General features: G+C 40.2%; 2 protein-coding genes across 3 annotated transcripts in view; one reads left to right on the top strand and one right to left on the bottom strand.

Annotated features, from left to right (window-relative positions):
- Nucleotides 1-22299, top strand: part of LOC131691207 (sodium-dependent serotonin transporter) — a 136195-nt gene that overhangs the window by 14642 nt on the left and 99254 nt on the right. The gene's annotated exons all lie outside the window — the stretch shown is intronic.
- Nucleotides 16054-17282, bottom strand: LOC131691209 (coiled-coil domain-containing protein 34-like). Its single transcript, XM_058977440.1, has 5 exons — nucleotides 17139-17282; nucleotides 16907-17048; nucleotides 16746-16843; nucleotides 16412-16692; nucleotides 16054-16356 (listed from the first exon to the last, which is right to left on the bottom strand). Exons 1-5 carry the CDS (start codon nucleotides 17210-17212, stop codon nucleotides 16145-16147), a joined length of 807 nt encoding a protein of 268 aa, XP_058833423.1. The 5' UTR covers nucleotides 17213-17282; the 3' UTR covers nucleotides 16054-16144.

Below are 22299 nucleotides of genomic sequence, written 5' to 3'. Positions count from 1 at the left end.
GGTGTACCTTTAATTAACTCACATGTCACGATTATTATCAACTAATACTAAGTTTGAATTATATTATTAAACAAGTTATTTGAGAACATGTTTTTATCAATTCTTTAGTTTGAGCGGATTACTTATGCCTTTTTAATAGGATTTACCTATCATCGAGTCAGTCCGTAATAAAACATAGATTTTAATTTTGCTGAATTGTCAATACCTAATTTTGCTGTTTAACGTGGAAGTATTTTGAGTAGTTTGTAATTTTTATTTATCAATAATGATACAACATTACTGCTACGTACCAGTTCGCTTTCAATGTATTCCGATATTGGACAAAAAAAATTAAAACACAGTCTACTTTCTACTTCTGCCCAAGTCAGACGTACAATCGACCCAAGTGAACAAAAACTAGCAACCTCTCGATCTAGTGTGTATTGTCTCGAGAACAAAGGAAACTTTTAATTTATTCTTGCCATCATGAGTAAAGTTGACGACAAATCTCTGCTCCGACCCAACGCAGCGGTCGTTGACTTTAAATTCTGTTCAATAAGATTGAGTTTTCGTGAAGTGGAATACCTGCTGAAGGTGAAGATGCAGCTTAAGCTCAAGGAGGTTATGTATCTACAGTATCATCATCTTCGTAATGTCGTACTCATATCATTCAACACGTTAGCACAAGCCGAACGTTTCGTTTTGCAGAACAACTTAAAGCACGTGGCTCAAAGTGATAAAGTTGGAATTAAGATTCCCGTGCATATAGAAAAAGACTATGTAGATGTAAAGTTACATGACCTATCACCACGTACCCCTCCTGATCTAATCGCAAAATACATGTCGCAATACGGCGAAGTAGAATCAGTTACACGTGATACGTGGAGAAATTTCTTCCCGGGTACACCTAACGGTGTTCTTGTGGTGAGGATGCGGATCGAAAAACCTATCCCGTCCCACTTGACTATAAAACTCAAAACCCATGAAGATACTATTAATCAAACTACGTTATGCACCCATAAGGGGCAAATTCCCACGTGCAAGTATTTTAATCAAACAGCACACCACGGACAACCTTGCGCGGAAGATACAGAGGAGAATGCATCTCTACCGATTGCCAACGAATCCACGGTAAACCAACCCAAAAACGAGTTTTCAATACCAATACCTGAACCACAAACGGTTTCCAAATTTGTGGCAGCTGTTCAGTCCATATTGACAACTGCCAAAGCAGCATCCAGCACCCCAGAAACCACTGTAAGCAACATCGGTGATGAAGATAATAACAATGACGACGGATTTACATTGGTCACCCGTAAGTGCAAAAAGCAGGAAAGAACATCTGGACGTGAGCACCAAGGCACTTTTAACGATGATGACCTTGATGTGGAGGACAGGAGAGAATTAAATGGTCCCCATGACGCAGTAGGCGAGCAGCGAAAGAAGGTCTCCGCTCGCAATAAAAAGTTGCGCGCACGAGATCCAACGGACAATCGTTAAGCTACCACTATGAGCCGTGTCAAATAAACGAAATATATAAAAAAAAATTACAGATCACCTGAAACTGAAAAAAAACGGAAGATAGGCGAAAAATTCCGGTATTCATTGAAGTACAATAAAAATAGTAATTGTAATTTCTTTGTGTTCATTCGCCTTATTAAAATATTATATAACGCAAGTGTTGGTATTGTTTTATAATATAATTTTCGGCGCGATTTTTCTTGAGGAAATACTTGTTACTGTTAGATCCCTATTTATCGGTTTTGTATCCGTTTGTAGTGTGGCATAAGATAACGGTGTGCTGTTTATGGTTATAGTAGGCGGAGTTTTCTTAGCTGCTTCTGCACAAAGTTTTACGTAGTGCAGTGGCTTTTGACAGAATTGGCACAAAAGAGTATGTCATGTGTGCATGACCAGTGTTGTCTGATTGAACGTACAATTTTCTGTTGATCTGCATAAAATGGTTACGTATGAAGGAATTGGTGTGTTCGAAGGCATTCTCGCCAGACGAACAACGTTAGGAACACCCGGGAAAATGTTCGTCGAAGTTTCAGCTGTTATGAAACCAACTTCTCCGGATCTTGACATACTTTTTTTGATCACGATGTCAGGATCAGGAGCGCGCGGAGATAAATTTTGGAAGCGCACCTCTCTAGAGCACATTTCTATATATACGGGGATGTTGTAGTTAACGTTGCCGCATTCGTTGGTGTGCTGCATGTTGTTCCGCGAATCGAATGACTGTGATTGGTTAATGTTTGATATGGTGCATTTGCAGGGTTCTGCCAGATAGAGCACCATCTGCACTTTTAGATATGCAGGAATAAATCACCTATCACACGTAAAATGCAGACAACAAGTAGCTGAAATGCAAGACAAATTTAGAATTTGCTTCACTTCCCGAGAAGCTGGTCGTAAAGAACAATTCCAAAAATAAATAGCGACACAATTCGTCTGCAGTGGAGCTAGTTTGGGCCGTATGCCTATAGCGCAACGATTTTCAGCTTCTACTCTGGGCGAGATGAGAAGGTAGACCGATCTTAATTAACCGGTAATCATAATCATAACACGCTACAGTAACAAATGTCTACTATGTATAAATTTTTACGGCAATTGATTAAACTGTTTGGGAGTTCATAAATCACATACATACAAATATTGACTTTTATATTCAGGGTGTTTGGTTCATGGTTAAGAACCTCTTAAGGGGTGATTGACTGTCATATTTGGAGAAGAAAAAAATCGTTCTTCACATACCATAAAATCTCAACCGTTACAGTTATTGAACATTTTGTGTTAAAAGCTTATTTGTCTTAAAATACCTCTAACTCAAAAAGTGTACTTTGTATTTCAATCCATTGGGAAGGTGAGAAAATTTTCCATTGAGTGATGTCCTCGCATGTTTCGGTTAATGAGGTTAAGTAGCCTTTCCAAAGTATTTTTTTTAAATTTAAGAATTTTGATCGATTTTTCGAAAACATCAAATTGACATCATAATTTTAATAATTTAGATTTAGCCTTGAAAAGCTGCATAATTTGATATTTGACATGATATACTTATCTTTTCTTGTTTTCATGTGCTTGGGTTGTTAAATTTGAATATTTTTATTTCATTTTCACTAATACTAGATCTAATTGAACAAAAATGGCACTTATTGTACTTTTTTTGATTTCATTCGACAACCAGGAAAAAAATTTCAGAGAAAAATGTATTAATACAGTTAAGTGGATGTAGTATTCTTTTAGATGTGAATTAGTTTTGTTATTATTAGTGTGACGTCATGTTGTGTACAGTATTGAATTGCAGCGAAATAAAAAGAGATAGGGATACAGTACCAAATAACAATTTATAGAGAATGTTAAGGGAATCCAAATGAACAATAGCAACGATAAATATTGCTGGTTTATAATTAGAATAATTACATAACTCCTCGAAAAACGCTAATTTTGAGCTATTTTACTAGTAAAAAGTCATTTAGTATCCTTAACTAAAAGCTATTTGTACATACATCGATAGTAAATTTTCTCTGCTTTCTAATGAAACTTTGGAAATAACGATATAAAGCATATTTTTTGGATTAGAGTCTTTTAAGCACTCGATAACCGACTGCGCCATTATCGTGACTGGAGCTTTTGCGTCTGCTCTCATCTATTTTCTTCCAAAAACTGAAGCTAGATTGTCTGTCATAACAACCAAGGCCTACTTACCTAAAATCGTTCTTCCGTTTGATTTTATTGCATCAGGACAAAAATACAATTGTTTGTTGCGCCAAAAGTTCAACTTTGATTTATTATGTTGAAGAACAAACCCAACCCAACCCAACTTTTGGATAACAGATATTGCTATAATCATAATTTATTATGATGAGAAAAACAACAAAAACCTCATCAATAACACTAACTTTAAACTATTTTACAACTAAAAGGTAATTAAAACTAATTAACTGAAAGATATCATTCACACACCATCTATAGAAAATTTTCTCACCTTTCCAATCGAACTAACAGATTTAAAATACAATGTATATTTTTTGAGTTAAAGGTATTTTAAGACGAATAAGTTTTTTGCACAAAAACTTCTATAACTCTGTAACGGTTGAGATTTGATGGTATGTGTAGAACTATTTTTTTCTCCAAATATGATAGTCAATCACTCCTCGAGAGGATCTTAACCATGAACCAAACACCTTATATATAGATAGATAGATTTGCATCACGGAGCAGAAAAATTCAAACAAATAGGGGATTCTGAGGACAAAATGTACCAGTACCCCATTTACCCGTATTATAATAAGATTATTTCCTTTAAAAAGAGATATGAATTGTAATTTTCTGAATACTACTTCAAAAGTTATGGCATTTAATATATTTTTCTCCATATTTTCCCACAGTACCAGTTTCAAAAACTTCAAGCGTAGTGGGCGGGGTCTAAAATTGTCCAAATGATATGAAATTTGGCATCTGAGCTTACTTTGATATTTGTCACAATATGAAAGAGGGGACTCTGAGAACAAAAAAAAACTTGTGCGGCAAAATCAGTTCAATTCAGCCACCAACACCAGCAGACATTTGCCCGCTGTACTCGCAGTTGTTATTTGCGTTTGATTCCTTATTACTACGTTCTGTGTCTTTATTGTAGTCAATTCTATTCTATTCTCACAGAGTATCAAAACCGACTCCTACGTCAGCGGCTTCACATTGTTTTTCCAAGAAAACCTGCATAAAAGTTACGATTAGAAAAATTTCTCGGTTTTTCTAGGATTCAATGTGAGATAAACTTATGTAAATTGAAAACCTTGATTTAATATTTTTAACGAGAATTAGGAATTGCGCCTTCTACCTTTTCATCTTGCTTACAACAATTGCAAAAAACTGCTCCTCTATTACCAGCAATAAAATCTACTGCTTGTCTACACATCAGAATTGTGTTGAACGTGAACAAAACTGGTGACGAGAACAAGCAGAAAGTGACGCTATTGTGGCAAAACTGTAGTCCTGTTTACTTTACGAGATGTCTCTTAAAATCACCTGTTCGAGAAGTGAAAAAAAAAAAAATAAAATGTGCAAATGCAGCTAAATATGGAAATTTTTTACACCATACAATTTCACCATGTTGGAAGTAGCGTACTGATTACGTTCCAGACCAATAATCAAGTACAGGCATTTGTTTCGCGAAACGAAACATTGAATGTGACACGGGGCCGTTCATATACCACGTGGACAAAAAACTTTTGTTTTTAACCCAGTCCTCCCCCTCCGTGGACAATTTCTGTACTCCTACCCCTCCCTACGTTGTCTCTGTGAACTTTTCATTTTTTAGGTAATTTAATAAAAAAGGGAAAAAATGTGTTAGGCTACTATGGCGAAGAAGGACTTCGTTCAAACATCAAGCACAGAACGTCATACACTTCATTAGACTTTTATGAAATTTTCATAGAAATATCTCCTTTCTGAACGACATTATGATCTTTTATATTTACGTTTTAAAGATTCCTCATAATTCCACAAAATTGAAGTACCCTATGGATTAATGGATTGGCTCGAAATATCAACCGCACGCTTTCAAATCCAAAATTAAAGGTATTTGACCAACTTACAAAAGATTGAGTGATTCAGACTGATTTTTTAACTCGGATTTTGTTTCGCACGATTTTCGCTGATTTTTTTTATGATAGTTGCCATCGAAGTTTTAATCTTTCACACATGAATGTACACTCAATGTTATAAGTAGTTTGACTATTTCAAAATCTTGAAAAAATTCGAGGGCAAGCGCTCAAATATAAATATAATATAAAGCCAATTTGTGCGTAAGGACAGCAAGTTGGTGTCAGTTACTGACAAGCGGAACACAAAACATCATGTCCAACTTCTCTAAGTTAAGTATTGTCCGCTTATGTGGAAATTGGTACATCCAAGTTTTTTTTCTTGTAGGATAAATAAAGGTTGCGTACTAACAGGCGCTTGGTTCTAATGCCAAAACATAAGTTCGTTTCCCTGTACTCGTCGGCGACCCAGAGCTTCTGTGCTTGGCTAACCGAAACATCATTCGATACCAGCTAGTTGCATTAGGCGTTCATACATGTTGTGTGAACTGTTTGGATTTAGTGTCTAACTGAAACCAATTTGGTATTAGTTTTGATACATCGTCTAACTGACAGCAAGTTGATGTCAGTTACTCTAACTTTTTACTCATTACTTTCTTTTCGCCGTTCTTCTCCACTGATCTACATCAAGCTATTATTTCTTTGAAGGAAGAAGGAGTTCGTTGTGCTTTCGATGCAGCCTCATTTGATCCATGAAATGGCTCGTCCTTTGAGCAATTGAACTCTCGACTCTTCTCTTGCTTTCCATCTCGATCTATTGCCATTTAGTTCTCGTCTCAGTGACCGTTTAGCTACCGATTCCACGAGCCATTTAGCTCCTGCGTCCGTGAGTAATTCAGCTCCCAGTCTTATCCCGATCTACTCGGATAGTTCTCGGCGCTGAACTCACCCTACTCCGACTGAAAGATCCCTGGCGGCGGAGTTTCTCTCGATACCGATGTCTGTTTTTTTGAGCCATTTCGCTCTCATTTTTGTCATGTTTTAGTTGGATACTCCGCGGCAGTTAATCTACAGTACTGTGGTAGATTTCTCCCGATATCGATGTTCATTTCCATGAGCTTCGCCCCGATCTACTGAATATAGTCTCCGGCGATGGTTACTCAATGGGCCAGCCAGTAGGAGTCCTGTCCAGTAATTCCAGGTGAGTCGTTGGCGCCCCAACAACTCACTGCTGGTTATTCGACGCGGTCTACTCGCTTTAAACCCCAACGGTTGATCTAGCCTACTCACGAGCTACTCGGTAGGGCGTCGAAGTCGATCCGGCGATTCAGGTGAAGCCTGACGTCCGATTCGCTAGCACCCCGATGACCCGAATGCAATACTACGTCGCGTACTACTCAACTGGATCCCGGCTCATTCGTTTTCGAGCGCTCGGACGATACACAAGTGTTTTATTGCCATTCCATGTAGCAGTGTGTAGCGACAAAGAGTAGTGCTAATCCCCGTTCAAGGTTATCTTGCGCACTCTTCGCCTCGTCGAGGTTTCAGTATTTTTTCCCTTCTTTTGTGTTTCTGTTTCTGAGTACCGCTAGCCGCCCAGTGACCAGTGAAGCAGAGTTTTTCTAGTAAGTCGTCTGGATATCATTATACACACAGTTAAGTACACTCAGGTTTTTTTTACGCGGGGGATACAGGCCGCGTAAATGAAAACCGCGTAAATGAAAACCGCGTAAATTTCAAAATCCGCGTAAAAAAACCGCGTAAAAAAATACCGTGCAAAAAAACCGCGTAAAAAAACTTGAGTGTATAGTTATTTTATATGTTTCCCTTCCTTGGCTCTCCTACTAACGTGCACTGGGCAAAAGCCCCGCCCCTGACGGCGGTTCATCTCAAGGTGAGATGGACGGCGAAACAAAATCGGCTCCCCGGCTCAAAGCATATCCAAGCTCGGCCACCGGACCCTTCGAGATCTTATTCTGGACCAAAGACAAGATTTCTCGAGTTCTGACGGATAGGTATTCGGCCGTGACAGAAATATCGAAAATTCGCCCTGATAAGCTTCGGGTGGTTGTTAACAGTTTAAATCAGGCAAATGATATTGCTGGCTACGGGCCCTTTACAAAGGAGTTCAGGGTGTATATTCCAGCTAATAGGGTTGAAGTCTGTGGGGTCGTTTCCGATTCGAGTCGAGTTCCGAGGATCTGCTGAAATATGGGACTGGCTGTTTCAAAGACACCATACGTAAGCCAGTGAAGATACTGGAGTGCAAACGTTTGCATTCAGCCTCAGTCACAGCTGACGGGAAGAAAACATACGTCAACTCAGGCTCTTATCGGGTGACCTTCGCCAGTTCTGCTCTACCCAATTACCTCCTCTTTGACAAGGTTCGTTTACATGTTTGCCTCTTTGTGCCGCGGGTCATGAACTGTACTAATTGCAAACAATTGGGACACACAGCCTCCCATTGTAGCAATAAAGCTCGCTGTGGGAAATGCGGTGGGAATCATGCGGATGACTCCTGTGGAAGAGATATCGAAAAGTGTCTCTACTGTGGAGGAAACCCACATGATCTCCCGGCATGTCCTACGTACAAACAGCGCGAGGAGAATCTTAAGCGCTCCCTTCAGGGACGCTCTAAGCGATACGATAGCTACGCCACCGGCCTCTATGAACGTCTATACCAACTTGTCAACAGACGAAGGCAACTGTGATGAACCGCAAGAGGGAACATCTTCTTCTGTGCCTAGAAGCAATAGAAAAAGGAGGAACATTTCCTCTCCCAAGCTTCGTCGTAAAGGCCACAAGGTGTCTCTTCATGGTCCCCTCAAAATAACTATTCAAGGAAGTACTGGTGCGAAACCGAAGCAAGTCGCTCCCGCTCTCAGAAACCTGAGCTCAGAAAAAGAGTTCCCAGCACTTCCAGGAACATCAAAAACCCCAAGTGTTCCCATATCTCAGCCAAAGAAAGAAACCTGCGCTGGCTTAATAAAGTTATCTGATATTGTGGACCGTATTTTTACAGCACTAAATATTTCTGATCCTCTTGATAAACTTTCTCCCCGCAGTAAAATCATTTTTGATGCAGTTCACTGCGAAATGGCCCCTCCTTTCATCAATTGTTTCCTTTAATGGTTAATTCATCGCACGAGGTCACGGATTTAATCATTGTTCTATAGGGGCATTGCAGATGCATTATCTTGGATCGAGACGACTCTTACCGAAGATTATTTTTGGGGATCAAAAAGTGCTATTCTTTCAATTGAATCGACCTCCTCTCGACACTAGGTATTGAAGTTGTCGCTTGCCAAACCAGAATTAAAGGCATTGATTCCACCTACATCCCCCCTAGAGCCTCAGTTAGCCATCGACGGCTTCCTGATATTGCGGAACTCCTCCCCACACCGAGGCTAATTTTAGGTGACTTCAACTCCCACGGTACGGCATGGGGTTGCCTTCATGACAATAATCGATCTACCTCACTCCATGAGCTTTGCGGCAACTTCAATATGACCATTTTGAGTACGGGTGAAATGACAAGGATTCCTGCCCCTCCAGCACATCCGAGCGCCTTAGACCTGCCCCTCTGCTCGACATCGCTGCGGTTAGATTGCATGTGGAAGGTAGTCTCGGATCCCCACGGCAGCGACCAACTGCCAATCGTAATTAATATTGCTAACGGTTCAGGGCCACCGAATACAATCAATGTTTCATATGATCTCCCACGAAATATTTATTGGAAGAGCTACGCATCCGCGATATCCAAAAAATTATAGTCGACACAAGCTTCCTCCCGAGGAAGAACACGGGTTCCTGACTGGCTTGATTCTCGATACCGCGATTCAACCTCAGACTACAAGCATACCAAAAGCGAACTCTCGCGGGCGTCCTCCCAACCCGCCGCATATAAGACATTCCGGGACGACGGGCTACCAACCAGCTACCGACGGTACGCGATGGCAGAAACGCGCCGGAAGGGTTTGATGAAAGCCAAAAAAACGTAGCTACTGGCGCCGATTCGTCGACGGGCTAACGAGAGAAACATCGATGAGAACTCTTTGGGACATGGCCCGGCGCTTACGAAACCGAAACAGTACTAACGAGAGCGTGGAATATTCAAACCGTTGGATATTCGATTTTGCCTAGAAGGTTTGTCCGGATTCCGCCCCGGCACAGAAAATCTACCGCGCCGCGTCCCCTCACGATAACGCGAACGAAACACCTTTTTCGATGGTGGAGTTCGCACTTGCTCTGTTGTCGTAGGGTGATGAGCCTATGTTCGCCATGTTTCTATTATCACCTTACCCATTTGAAGCCGTTGTTTGGAGCAGTGTCAGTCATCTTTGTTCATTGCATTGAGTCAAATAGGGTACTTGATTCGAGTTTTCGTTGCGCTCAAACCCGAGTATTTCACCGTTTCCAGGGCATTTGTATTATGTGGATGGTTCTTAACAACAAAGCAAAGCTGTTGACGCATTCTATCGGTTGTAGGCCGAGTAATCAAGAAAGTAGTGGGGTACCCTCCTTAATATGGTGAAAATAGTCACTTTACTTTATAACAATAAAGCTCCAGGGCCAGATAGAATCAAATTCAACTTGTTGAAGAATCTGCCAGACTCTTGTTGAACTTATTTAATAAGTTTCTTGAGGCTAACATTGTCCCGCACGATTGGAGACAAATGAAGGTCATTGCCATCCAAAAATCAGGAAAACCAGCCTCCGACCACAATTCGTATCGACCGATCGCAATGCTGTCCTGTATCCGGAAGTTGTTCGAAAAAATGATCATATCCCGCCTCGACAATTGGGTCGAAGCAAATGGCTTACTGTCAGATACACAATTTGGTTCCCGCAAAGACAAAAGGGACGAACGATTGTCTTGCGTTGCTCTCAACCGAAATTCAAATGGCCTATGCTAGCAAAGAGCACATGGCATCAATGTTCCTAGTTATAAAGGGGGCTTTTGATTCAGTTTCTATCAACATTCTTTCAGAGAAGCTGCACCAGCATGGTCTTTCAGCAACTTTAAACAACTTTTTACTAAACATCACGATTTAGTTACCATGGCTTTTGTCTAATCTTCCTGTTATACAATTTCTTTGTCAACTACATTGATGGATGTCTTGACAATTCCTGCACGTTAAGGCAACTTACAGACAATGGCGTGGTGTCTGTTATGGGACCCAAAGCTGTCGATCTACAAGGACCATTACAGAATACCTTGGACAATTTGTCTGCTTGGACTATTAAGCTGGCTATCGGATTCTCCACGGAGAAAACCGAGCTAGTAGTATTTTCTGGAAAGCGTGTACCAGCTCAACTACAGCTTCTATTAATGGGTCAAACTATAACTCAGGTCTTCACAGCAAAATATCTAGGGATCTAATTCGACTCAAAAGGTACTTGGGGATGCCACATTACCCTAGTAGCAATTGAGGTTTTATGATAGTTTTATAGCCACTAATAAAACTTAGATTGCACTTGTAGCATGCTATAAAACTTCAATTGTTACTTGGGTAGGTATCTGTAACAGACATGCCAACAAAGGATCAACTATCTTCGTACAATAACCGGAACATGGTGGGGTGCCCACCCAGGAGACCTAATTGGGTTGTATCAAATAACGATACTGTCGGTAATGGAATGATGCTTCTGCTTTCGCTCCGCCGTGAACATACATTTCATCAAACTCGAAAGAATTCAGCATCCTTGTTTGCGTATCGCCTTAGGGTGCATACAGTCGACCCATACGATGAGTCTCCAAGTCCTGTCGGGCGTTCTCCCGCTGAAAAATCGATTTTGGGAACTCTCATATCGATTGCTCATGTGATGCGATATCTTGAATTCGGAGGTGATTGAAAATTTCGAAAGGCTTGTTGAGCTCAATTCGCAGACCCGTTTCGTGTCCCCGTGCTTTGACTACATGGCGCAGAATATTAATCCTTCTTCCAACAATCCCAACCGAGTTCAATTCATAAATACTTCTGAATCTATTGTTTTCTTCGACACATCCATGAAAGACATGATCTGTGGAATTCCGGATCACATACGCCCACAAGTGCAGACGATACCCTTGGAGTCATTGACACATTACTCGCAGACCACTACTTCATCGTTTCGGATAGCCTCAGTTCCATTGACGCTATTCGCTCGATGAAACATGGAAAGCACTCCTTGTATTTTTTAGGTAATATACGGGAGCTACTGAGTGCTTTATCTGACAATTTTTTTCCAGATTACCTTGGTGTGGGTCCCTCGGACTCCTTAGTCCTTAGCTAAGGTGGGTGCCCTAGAAGGTGACGTTTATGAAATACCAATTTGCTTCAGTGAATTTTTCATTTCGTGGAGCAGCGGGGAGCTAGGAAAGTGACTACATTCGACAGTCCCCAAGGTGTCGACAAAACCTTGATTCAATGGGTTGGATGTGGGTAGTGACTTCATTAGTGTGATGTCCCGACTCATGGCAAACCATTACACACTGGATGAACATCTCTGGCGTATAGGGCTTGTGGCGATGGCTATCATGACATCGAGCAAGTTGTCTGGGCGTGCACCGAGTACAGTTCCGCCAGGTCTCGGCTAATGGATACCCTGCGGGCCCGAAGAACACCAACCAATGTCCTGATTCGAGATGTACTGGCAAGCCGCGATCTCCTCTATATGTCCCTCGTATACTTTTTCCTAAAAACCATAAATAGTCAAATTTAACCGCCCCCTTTATTTTTCCATCGTCGCAGCTTTGGATGAAAGCTGCCGACACCGTGCGAATCAGCAACACATGTGACCATATGCTACAGATGCTGATACAGTCACAATAGTCGACAGAATAAAAACACTCAGGCAGGCAATTTGTGAGGGACCAAAAAACAAAAAAAAAACTAGCTCATTCAATGAGTTTCAATGTCGCAAATGCTTAGTGTGGAAGTTTACCGTGACTTAACTTTATGTCGGTTCCGACAGCATGAAGTAACAAGTTACTTTACGCTTGTCCGGACATGCCATAGACTCAGGTGATTTGCTTTTCTAATGCCGAAAGATCCTGACTCCCACGGTAGCAGACAAAGAGTTAAGTCGCCGGTAAGCTCTGGGCTTGCTCATGTGACCCTTCCACGTTTTTCCAAATTTTCTCCCTTCAACTCCTTGCTCTCTCTTGAGTACTATGGGTCTTAATATTGAAAAATATACTACACCTTCCAGTTCTGCATTATTACTGAAATATAGCGAGGAACGTGATGGTAATTCTTGAAGTTTTTGTTTCAAATTAGCTCAAATTATAATGAAGTTTAAGATGTTTTTATGTGTAGAAATGTCTGAGGTACACAATGGCATAATAACTTTCAAAATAAACACACATGTAATACTAGAAAAATGCTGTTTGACTTTTAAACTGGAAATATTGCATGTTTGGCAACACTGTAACCAAAAATTAGGATTTTTTTTATAGATTCCTTGACTAATTTCATAGAAAATTCATCTCACCGATTGTTTCTAGACCAAAGAAAGCCGAAGACATGAATAAAAGTTGAAAATGGATGCCTTAAGTACGATTCACACGATGCATCAGGCTTCCGTCATCGGTACGGAACGTCCACGGAACGTCAACATTAGTTACATGCAGTTAAATGGAAGCATTCACACACAACGTCAACGGCGCGGAACGTTTTGACATATGGCACGTGCGAACGGACACAAGAGAAAAGAATTAAACTTATCCTAACGGAACGGTGACGTTCCGTTGACGTTTACGGACGTCTGAATCGTCCTTTATTTGCATAGAAAATTTTCCATGTACAATTGGTCGCTGTTAAGTCAGACCGAACTAAGTGACAATATATTGATTTCGAGAAAAACGAGTTAAAAGTTTGAATTGCAGCATCCTTTATGTTATAATTGGAAATTTATTTTTGCCATAATTCTTGTTTATTGTTACTTATTTCAAATCTGGCAAAAGTCGAATGCAGCTGAAGAAATTTTTTATCCAGTGCTACCATTGTCTCATTTTTTATGTTTTGCGACTTAGTCTGGTCTGACTTAACACCGACCAATTATGACACGTCATACAAATTTTGTCATCAATATACACTAGGCTGCCCTGAAAACTAATGAATTTTTGAAAACTCAATCGGCCCCCGACCCCTAAGTCGATTCCTAGTCCAACCAGGAGCACTTGCACCAAATTTGAAGCAAATCGGACAAGTCTAGCTACCGGACCAACGTACCTGAAGTTTGTATGGGATCTTTCGACAATTTACATGAAGAAAATCCACTAGCGCATATTTTCGCCACTAGGGGGCACTGTATGCATTGTATTATCACTGTAAGTGAAAATAAGAAAGACAATTTAATTGTCTACAACTTTGTCCAAGACTGCTAGTCAATCCGGCTTTGTTAAAAGAAGTTATAAAACTTTTAACGAAGTGATGTCTGAGTCAGTTTTGCATGGGGCCTAGCAGTGCATGGTTGTGTTTTGGTACTCGATTCTCGCAAACTTCAGGTACGTTGGTCCGGTAGTTAAACTTGTCCGATTTGCTTCACCGACTTGGGGGTGGGCTGATAGGGGTCATTTTTTCTTGTTACTTTACACTTATGACACGTGTGAATGCGACTTTTGTTTACATCTTCAGCAAAAATTCTCAATATAGTCAACCGATCATCGTACTATTGGAGAGGTTAATAGAGAATAGATAGGTGCATCAATTGTTTTCTCTGAATTGTTTCTACCATGTATAAGTTTCAAGATATTCGATCTCAAACTATAAAAATCGTTTTTCTCGAAATATGCAAAATGGCGCTTGTCATAAGATAGCACAACAGTGACGATATATGACATTCCATGGAATAGTGCATGGAACAAAAATGATTCTACGAATAACACTCTAGATTGAAAATGATTAGATATATCTTCTAAATATCACATGCACACAAGATAGATCCTAGGTCAAGTACTAGGAATCATGAACCAGTACACAAATACATGAATAATATTGCGTGATTTCCGTGAAATATTTCACGAAAGATAACGGTAAATCGTGACTAGTATACTAGGGATCATGAATCAGATCACGAATACATGAATAATATTTCACGATTTTGTGAACTATTTATCGAGTACGGATATTGGATCGTTACCAATATATTAAGAATCATGAATTAGTTCACGAGGGTTGTATGGACTCATGAATAAAATTCCGAGTTTCGTGAAATAGTTCACGAGAAAGTATCCAGACTGTTTTAATTTTGTGAACTAATGTTGCCAATTCTATGAATAACATTATAAGTCAACCTTTGGTTTTATGAATAATGTGCTTAAAGTAGTGTACTAGTTCACGTACAGAAAATTTGGTAATGACTTGGCGGAAAACATGACTTTAGTTCACAAAACAAAAACAAATGTTTCCAATAATAAACGCGTTACGCGGCCGTTATTGAAGGGAAATTGAACATAATTATAAAAGCCATTATGTTTGTTCATGATCCTGTTTTCGTATCGCAAAAACGTGGTTGTTCCAGAATTCATGGCACTTTATTAACGAATTCAGGATTTAAATTTTGTTTGTGTACAGGTACTGCATTTTCTATCGTCTAGCGTCTAATCGCCAGTCATAGATCAATGCAAGGAACCTAAAGAGCAGACAACTATTTTTTTTACAAAGTATTCCTCTTTGTCAACTTCAAAGCATTTAAAAATTTACTCACGGAAACAGCATTTCTTGACGGACGAGATTTCAGATTCCTACCGAACCGTCCATCCGTCAATTGAGTTTCATTCAGGTGAAAAGCCATTTGTCTAATCTGATTCAAGTGTCGATTGGTCATCAGAAAAACACGAAAAGAAAATGATGCGCGGAACGAAGCGAAAGAGATTCCGCGAAAAAGCAGTGCCCGTCGGATGTTACAAAAACAAACCTTTACCCGGCTGCTGCTGCAGCAGCAGATTGCCGTCAGTTTTCCCACGCCGCCATGTCTGTCATCAGGTGTCATCGTAGGAGCGGTCAGTCACTTCAAAAAGGGGATCACAAATTGTTTGTATAGGGTTGGAGATACAGTTTACCGTTGATTTGGTTATTTGTTAGATTAATTCAAATGCAAAATATTTTCACAACTCGAATTACGATTCCATTAGCAGCACTAACAACCAGAATCATAGAAAGTAAACAAATGAAAGTGGTTGAAATCAGAGATTATTGATTTTCTGAAACCTGAAACTTTTTTAATCATCACGCGATCTTACACTATAAATAGCACGGCATTTCGCGAGCAAGCGTTATTTTTTATTACCCACGATTTCCGCACTACCACCGTTTGACCTTGCCACCAGCACCGGAACTAGCTGATTAGTTAACGGCTTCCAGTCCTGGCGCAAGGGTAAATCCAAGTTCACAGCGGGGTGAAGCGAACAGTTCGATTAGGGGGTTGCAACGGGAAGTAAAGTAAATTATGGTCGGCGCAATCGATGTTGAAAACGGATCTTCAAATTGTTGCCTTCTCCAGGTCGGAATAGTAGATAGAGGGAATAAGGATTTAATACCGGAAATTTATTGTCTCTCAAGAACAACAGTAGGCGGTGCATTTAATAATCATTAACGATTGACGCTATTAAACAACTGTCAAGAGGATTTGAGCCTCTAATCGGTTGTCACCTGCCACGGGTTAGGATTGATGAAAATTTTTGAAATCGTGCCACGCAGGCTTTCCGTTCCACGGTTCAGCGGAACCGGTTTGGGTTTATCCTTGACCGATTTGAGCCACTCGTCGTAGAACATTTTGGATAGGTCCTGTCGCTGGTTTTTGAATTCTTCCTCGATACGTTGCTTGGCCAGTTGGCGCAGTTTCGCTTCTGAAAATGGAACGTATTATTTTAATTGTTTCATTGAATTAAACCAATTACTCACGTTCCTCTTGCTGCTTCACTCGGCTCAACCATACGTTAAAGTTTGTAACACTTTCATCGTTGGGTAACCACTTTTTGTCAGTAATGCTTTTTTCTTGGCCATTTCCCTTTTTCTTTTCCTGTTGCTTCTTCTTCTTTTGTTCTTCCTGTTCTTTTCGTTCCATCCATCGTTTTAGTTTTTCTTCGCTTTCCAATTTCCGTTTTTCTGCTTCCATTTTCTTCTTAGCTTCCTCGCGGCGTTGTCGCATTCGTTCACTCTCTTTGCGCTTGCGCTCAGTCTCGCTGTTGGGATTATTGAATTAATTCTATAATCTAATGCATACAAGTTATAGTACATTTTAGCTTTCAGCCACTTGTCGTAGGCCCTGGGATCATATTGCCGCTTGTTGGATAATATTTGGGCCACCGTTGTTGTGGTGCTAGAATCTGAGTCCTGCATAAACAAACACGTTTATAGAAATTTACAGAAAAACTTGTAATTTTTCAAGTATCATACATAATCCACGCAATAGTATCCTTCCGCCATCTTCAAAGTACCGCTCGTTAGAGTAGAAGCCACGGAACAGGAATCACTATCCTCATTTTCGCTGTCCCGCGATTGATGATCCCGCGAGATAAACACAGCTTGATTCACGCGGCTTATGGTGAAGATAAATAGGCGGCAGTTTTAAAATTTAACAGTTTTAAATAGGCATGTTATTAATAATCTCGAATGGTACAACGATTACCGTACTCCTTCACTGCAGTGTTGAACGTCGTCAGAGATTTGCGGTAATTTCGATCTTGAATAGAAGCTACTCATTTTTTTTGGGTTGGTTTTTGTACTTTCCTGGTGGAAAGTTTTTCCGTTAATCGGGTTTGCAAATGTGAGCAGTGAGTGACAGAAGAAAAATGAATGAAATGAGCGGTCGCAGCCTACTCGTTGATTTTGGGTTAAAGTTTGGTGAGGTTGGGGAATTTGGCGCAATCAAGTGAGATGAGTCAGATTAATATTCGGGCCGTGACATTCAGACATCTTTCTGTTTGGAACGGAGTACTTCCAAAGAATAAAAAAAAAACATTAACGTAAATGAATTTGGTCGCAAACCATCCGGCATGTAGTAAATAGTGTTTAGCATATCGGAAACTGCAATAATCGAAAAGGTAACATTTTGACAAGTGAATTGAAACGAATCTTGTAGAAAACACACTTTCATTGTTGGTGTTTCTATCTGAAATGCATATAGTGGATGCTGATGTATTTGATCAGTGTCGAATTCCGAGTAATAATGTTGCTTTTTGCGGTTTATAACAATAGGTTCTTCGGAAAGAGACTTTTTTTTGGTTATATCCAACGGGGAAAATAGATCGAAATGATGAGTTAAACGAAAGTAAAACAAAAACTAAAATTCCCCCCAGAGCCAAGATTTGAACCTGCAACCCTTGGGACTCAGGCCCAATGATATCCTTGGGCTATGGTGACGTCCCAGGAAGAATCTAATTATCGTATTGGCGACAGTGATCGTACTAGTGCCTCTAGAGCAAGATCACGCACAACTGCCACTGTCACCCAATACATTTGATCTGAAGAGGTAGGCAGATGGCAGAGTTTGCTGTAGTATATCATTTTCATAGTTCAAGTCATCGGTGAAATTTAAAATTTTTAGACAACTGGTGGGAGAATTTCGTTGATTCAACAAAATGTATATAATTACGGGCGGATTCAATATTGATTAGGTTTGCGATCAAAGTTTCGAATCGATTGAAGCAGTTTGCATAGCTTTTTTTTTAATTTGAAACAAACTACTAGTGAGTTTACAAGAATTTTCAGACACAGTAGAATATACCTGAGCAGTACAAATCTGCATATTCTAGGAAATTTACAAAATTTACACGATCTGGCAGAGAAGAGATGTTCGCTGTAACTCTACGCTTTGACGGTATTACGCATGGCAAACTGGGTCGTACCCAACAAGCTCCAATCGTCACATATCGTAATCTCAAATCTACGAACTGAGACCTCTACGAAGAGGGCTTGGCGACTAGGTTTTATGTGTATCTTCCGACAATGGAATCTCCAAGTGACTTGAATGAGGTCGTGGACAAAACAAACTCACTCATAGTAGCAGCATACCAAGAGATTTGTTAGCTTTGAGTTGTGCGTTTTGAACACCTTTGTGGAATACTGGACTTATTCGACTTAAAAAGCTAATTAGAAGAGTTTGGAATCGCAGACACAGGGGTGGGTCGGAGACATTTGAGTTGGCTCGCAAAGCATACAGAAATGCCCTTCGATCCTCTGAGCGATGTGGTTGGAAAAGCCTCTGCACAAATGTCTCAAGTCTTAACGAGACTAGAAGATTAAATAAATAAACTTTCGCTAAACATTTTATTGATTATAATAGCATCTTCAGCAAAAATAGATTTCGTATGATTCATCGTGTCTGCTGCTTGGCCACGCTGTCCTCCTAGGCTTTTGTTAACTCGGGTTCGTCCTGTCTCAGCGTTATTGCATGAATCGACCGATGGTGCGTTCGGTATTTCATAAATTGCATATCAGTGAAGGAAGACTAGGTTCACGTGTTCCACAATGTTGTCTTCAAAGCTTCCTCGCAAAAGCAATCAAGTTTTTCTTGATATTGAAGGTGCTTTTGACAACGTGTCGTTAGAATCCCTTTCGGAAGTAGAACGAGGTCATGGTGCACCTTCATACATCACGAACTGTATATGTACACGCAATGCTTAGCAACCGACATCTGTGCCCACCGTTAAGACAAGTAGAGATAAGAGAACTGAATTCTACTTCGGTTAAGTGAATTTAAACCGTTAGTTTCAGGCATACAGTGAGGTTTATATTGCTCGAGATGACTTGGAGTAATTGTGATGAACTGCCTCTGCGAAGTATCTGATCCGCCGGTGTAGATTTGGCGTCCAACCAAGACCTTCTATTCGTGAAGTGGAGCGTTTGCTGAAGGATAAAATGCATGAACATAATATTCATACAATTCAGTTCCATCATGTTAGAAGTTTTGTACTGATAGTATTCAAGGAAAAACAGGAACTTTTTGTTGCCCATAACAACATGAAATACTTTGTTGAATTGGCAATGTTATAATCAAGTCAAGATCCGATACACTCGACGGCGCTGTTTGAACATTTATGTCACAGGTTGTAACCGAACGTTACAGGAATCAAACTACACTTTTGTAGCTATTTACATTAAAACATCAAAACATTCAAGTTGCTTAAGATATACTCAAAATATACACAAAACAGATTCAAAGTACAGCTTAAATACACTTTACAACACCGGTGGGACTAGCTGTTAAAAGGGGCCGATTGGAAAGGGGATTATCAGTGGCCATACCGAGGTCAATTCCTCGGGAACTGGGCAAGAACCGGCATCTGAAATTCGCTATCGTCCACTTTAATACAGGCAAGCGAGTGCGTAGGACGTGTCTGAAGATTTAATACAGTTGTAAAAAATATAAAGGTGTAGTGAAAGTGCACCAGCCATTCAGGACCTTTTGATTCCTTTTGGTACGTACAATAATTTGGCATTCCTGGCAGTCGCGAACTCCCGGAGACACCCCGCACACGCATCGGCCTAGGTGACTTAACGGTCACCTACGTCTAACCGTAAAGGACCAGCTTTCAGTTCTCTGATCATCAACGAAAATCAGGGACAAAGACTCTCGGGCAAAGGCCCTAATTACCAAGGAAAGACACTCTTCTCGGTCTGGTAAAAGTCGGTCTCGTCCGTCGCGAACCGATTTTGCCAACGAAGGAAGCGCCTGTTGGAAACCTCGCCCAGAACGTCTTTCTGGGACCGCCATTTTACCCACCACCCCAGCATCTAACCATACACCCTAGGAACCAGCCATCGACATCTTGTACGAGGTCATCCTCGCAAAAATTCCGGATCCGAAGAGAACCAGTGAGCGCTCGCTGGTTCATCTAGCTGCCAACAAACCATAGAGTATGGTATGTACCAGTGAACCCACTAGTGAAACCCAAACCTATAGCTTGTCGGGTGAACCTTAAGTTACAAGGTTTTCTTTGCTAAGAATGAGAAATGGAGAAGTTTTTCCAGGCCTTAATGACGGGGTTAGAGCGGTAAGAGTGCGGTTGAAACATCCTATTTCTTCCTTCGTGACCCTGCAACCTGGCACAGACTATTCTCAGACCACTCTGTGTACTTATGACAATCAGTCTCCAAAATTGTTAACAATCTATAGAATATGGAAAAATCGCATACCAACAAAAAAGAACAAATTCGGAGACTTCAGCATCTTCAGTTAAATCGCTAACTATCGCCCAAACGATAACATCTGCTAAACCAACAGCGACTACACCCAGTGGCAACAGCCAACGCCACCAACGAGAAGATAGAAAACATGGCAGATAGCTTCACGACTGTAATTTGCAAACCGAACAAACTAATAAAAGCAATTAACAATCGCCAAGACTGCAACAGTGATGATGGAATATGGACGAAAGCGACAATAAAGGAAGCGAACTTAATAAAGCTCATAAGTTATCAGGCGACGCTGTAAATGCTCCACCGCCGCGCAAAAAATATTCGCGCGTCGTGCTGGTAAATTGCGAAGAATTCGAAAAACACAATCTAAGCATACTTTTTATTACATATTTTTGTAAATATGTAAAAGCAACGCAGCTCCGTTAAACTAACGCATCGAGCTGTGTCAAATAAACGAATTAAAATCAGATGCGTTTGACGTGTAATTCGCTTCGAATGATATTCAAAGATATGTGTGGGAATGTTTCGAATTATTCCGTAGATGTAGATCGTCATCCGGTTATAATTTTATGGTGTGTTGTGTATTATAGAATTCAAATTAAACCACTGGATCAATCAAACAAAGTCCGAAATATATCTTCGGGTTTCTACATTGACGTTTCTGGCAAACACCAGATCAACGCAGGAAGGATTAGAGATATGATAGAGCTTGAGACATTTATTCATGAAATGGACAAATTTCATGTTTTCTTGTTTTGAAATGTCAATATTAAAATCTCTCGAAACAACCATCAGCATATTTTTCCTAGCGTGCGGAGATAAATTATGCGAAACGAAAATCTAGGGTTGGGTAATGTCTGGGACATAACCGCAGTGTTGACGTAGGACTATGCGTTGGCGTATCATATTATTAATACTTTGCTTGTATGTCTATCAAATCTCAAAATTTACACATTTTATTCTATTCTATTCTATTCTATTCTATTCTAACCCTTACACAGCCAGTATTGAACAGCATCCTGGAAAATACAGCAAATATTCTTCAGTGTTTTTCTTGTCAACATTAATATTTGAAGCACATTATGTGTAATATGTCGCAAATATTAAAACGGTCAGTCCTTCTGTGCAGAGTTTGGTTTAAAGATGTTTCAAAATTATACAGCAATTAAATTATTCATTTAATGAACGTTTTGAATCTTGAAGGAGGAAGAAACGAGGACAACCCTACCGACCGTTTCAGTGTAAAAGGGATATGATAAATAGTTGGAAGTGACCAGGCTAAGAAGGTTAACGTCACTCCTTTGGTCCTTTGGGATGCGACAGAGGTATTTACACCTTGCCTTGGCGAATGAGCTTAGGTTATAGTGTCTTTACTCGCTCTTCAAATCTCAAAATTTACACATTATGTTTAATTCACCGGGCTCAGCGAAATTTTGTTGAGGATTTGAATAGTATCTCGATCCGTAATATATATATTAGGGTGACAATGATTTATGTGAAAAATCCTACAACCTAAACCCCCTAGCGTCGTTCCAAATCATGAAAAAATGACACTGTCCAAATTTGAGCGAAATCTCCCCCAAAGAGCTTAAAATTTGTATGGGATTTTTGGCCAAAATGTATGGGGAAACACTCGCACTTCACAAAAT

The sequence above is a fragment of the Topomyia yanbarensis genome, chromosome 3 (genome assembly GCF_030247195.1).
Source record: "Topomyia yanbarensis strain Yona2022 chromosome 3, ASM3024719v1, whole genome shotgun sequence".
Lineage (NCBI taxonomy): Eukaryota > Metazoa > Arthropoda > Insecta > Diptera > Culicidae > Topomyia > Topomyia yanbarensis.
The sequence above is the reverse complement of the archived record's forward strand: the minus strand, read 5'-3'. Positions and strand labels throughout refer to the sequence as shown.

Bases quoted from the DNA above. Each gene is read 5' to 3' on its own strand.
- LOC131691209 (XM_058977440.1), bottom strand. From the start codon at position 17,212: ATGAGTAGCTTCTATTCAAGATCGAAATTACCGCAAATCTCTGACGAC. The intron at 16,844-16,906 runs GTATGATACTTG...TTGTTTATGCAG, and splicing joins GATACTATTGCGTGGATTAT to GACTCAGATTCTAGCACCAC. The intron at 16,693-16,745 runs GTACTATAACTT...TAATCCCAACAG, and splicing joins AAGTGGCTGAAAGCTAAAAT to CGAGACTGAGCGCAAGCGCA.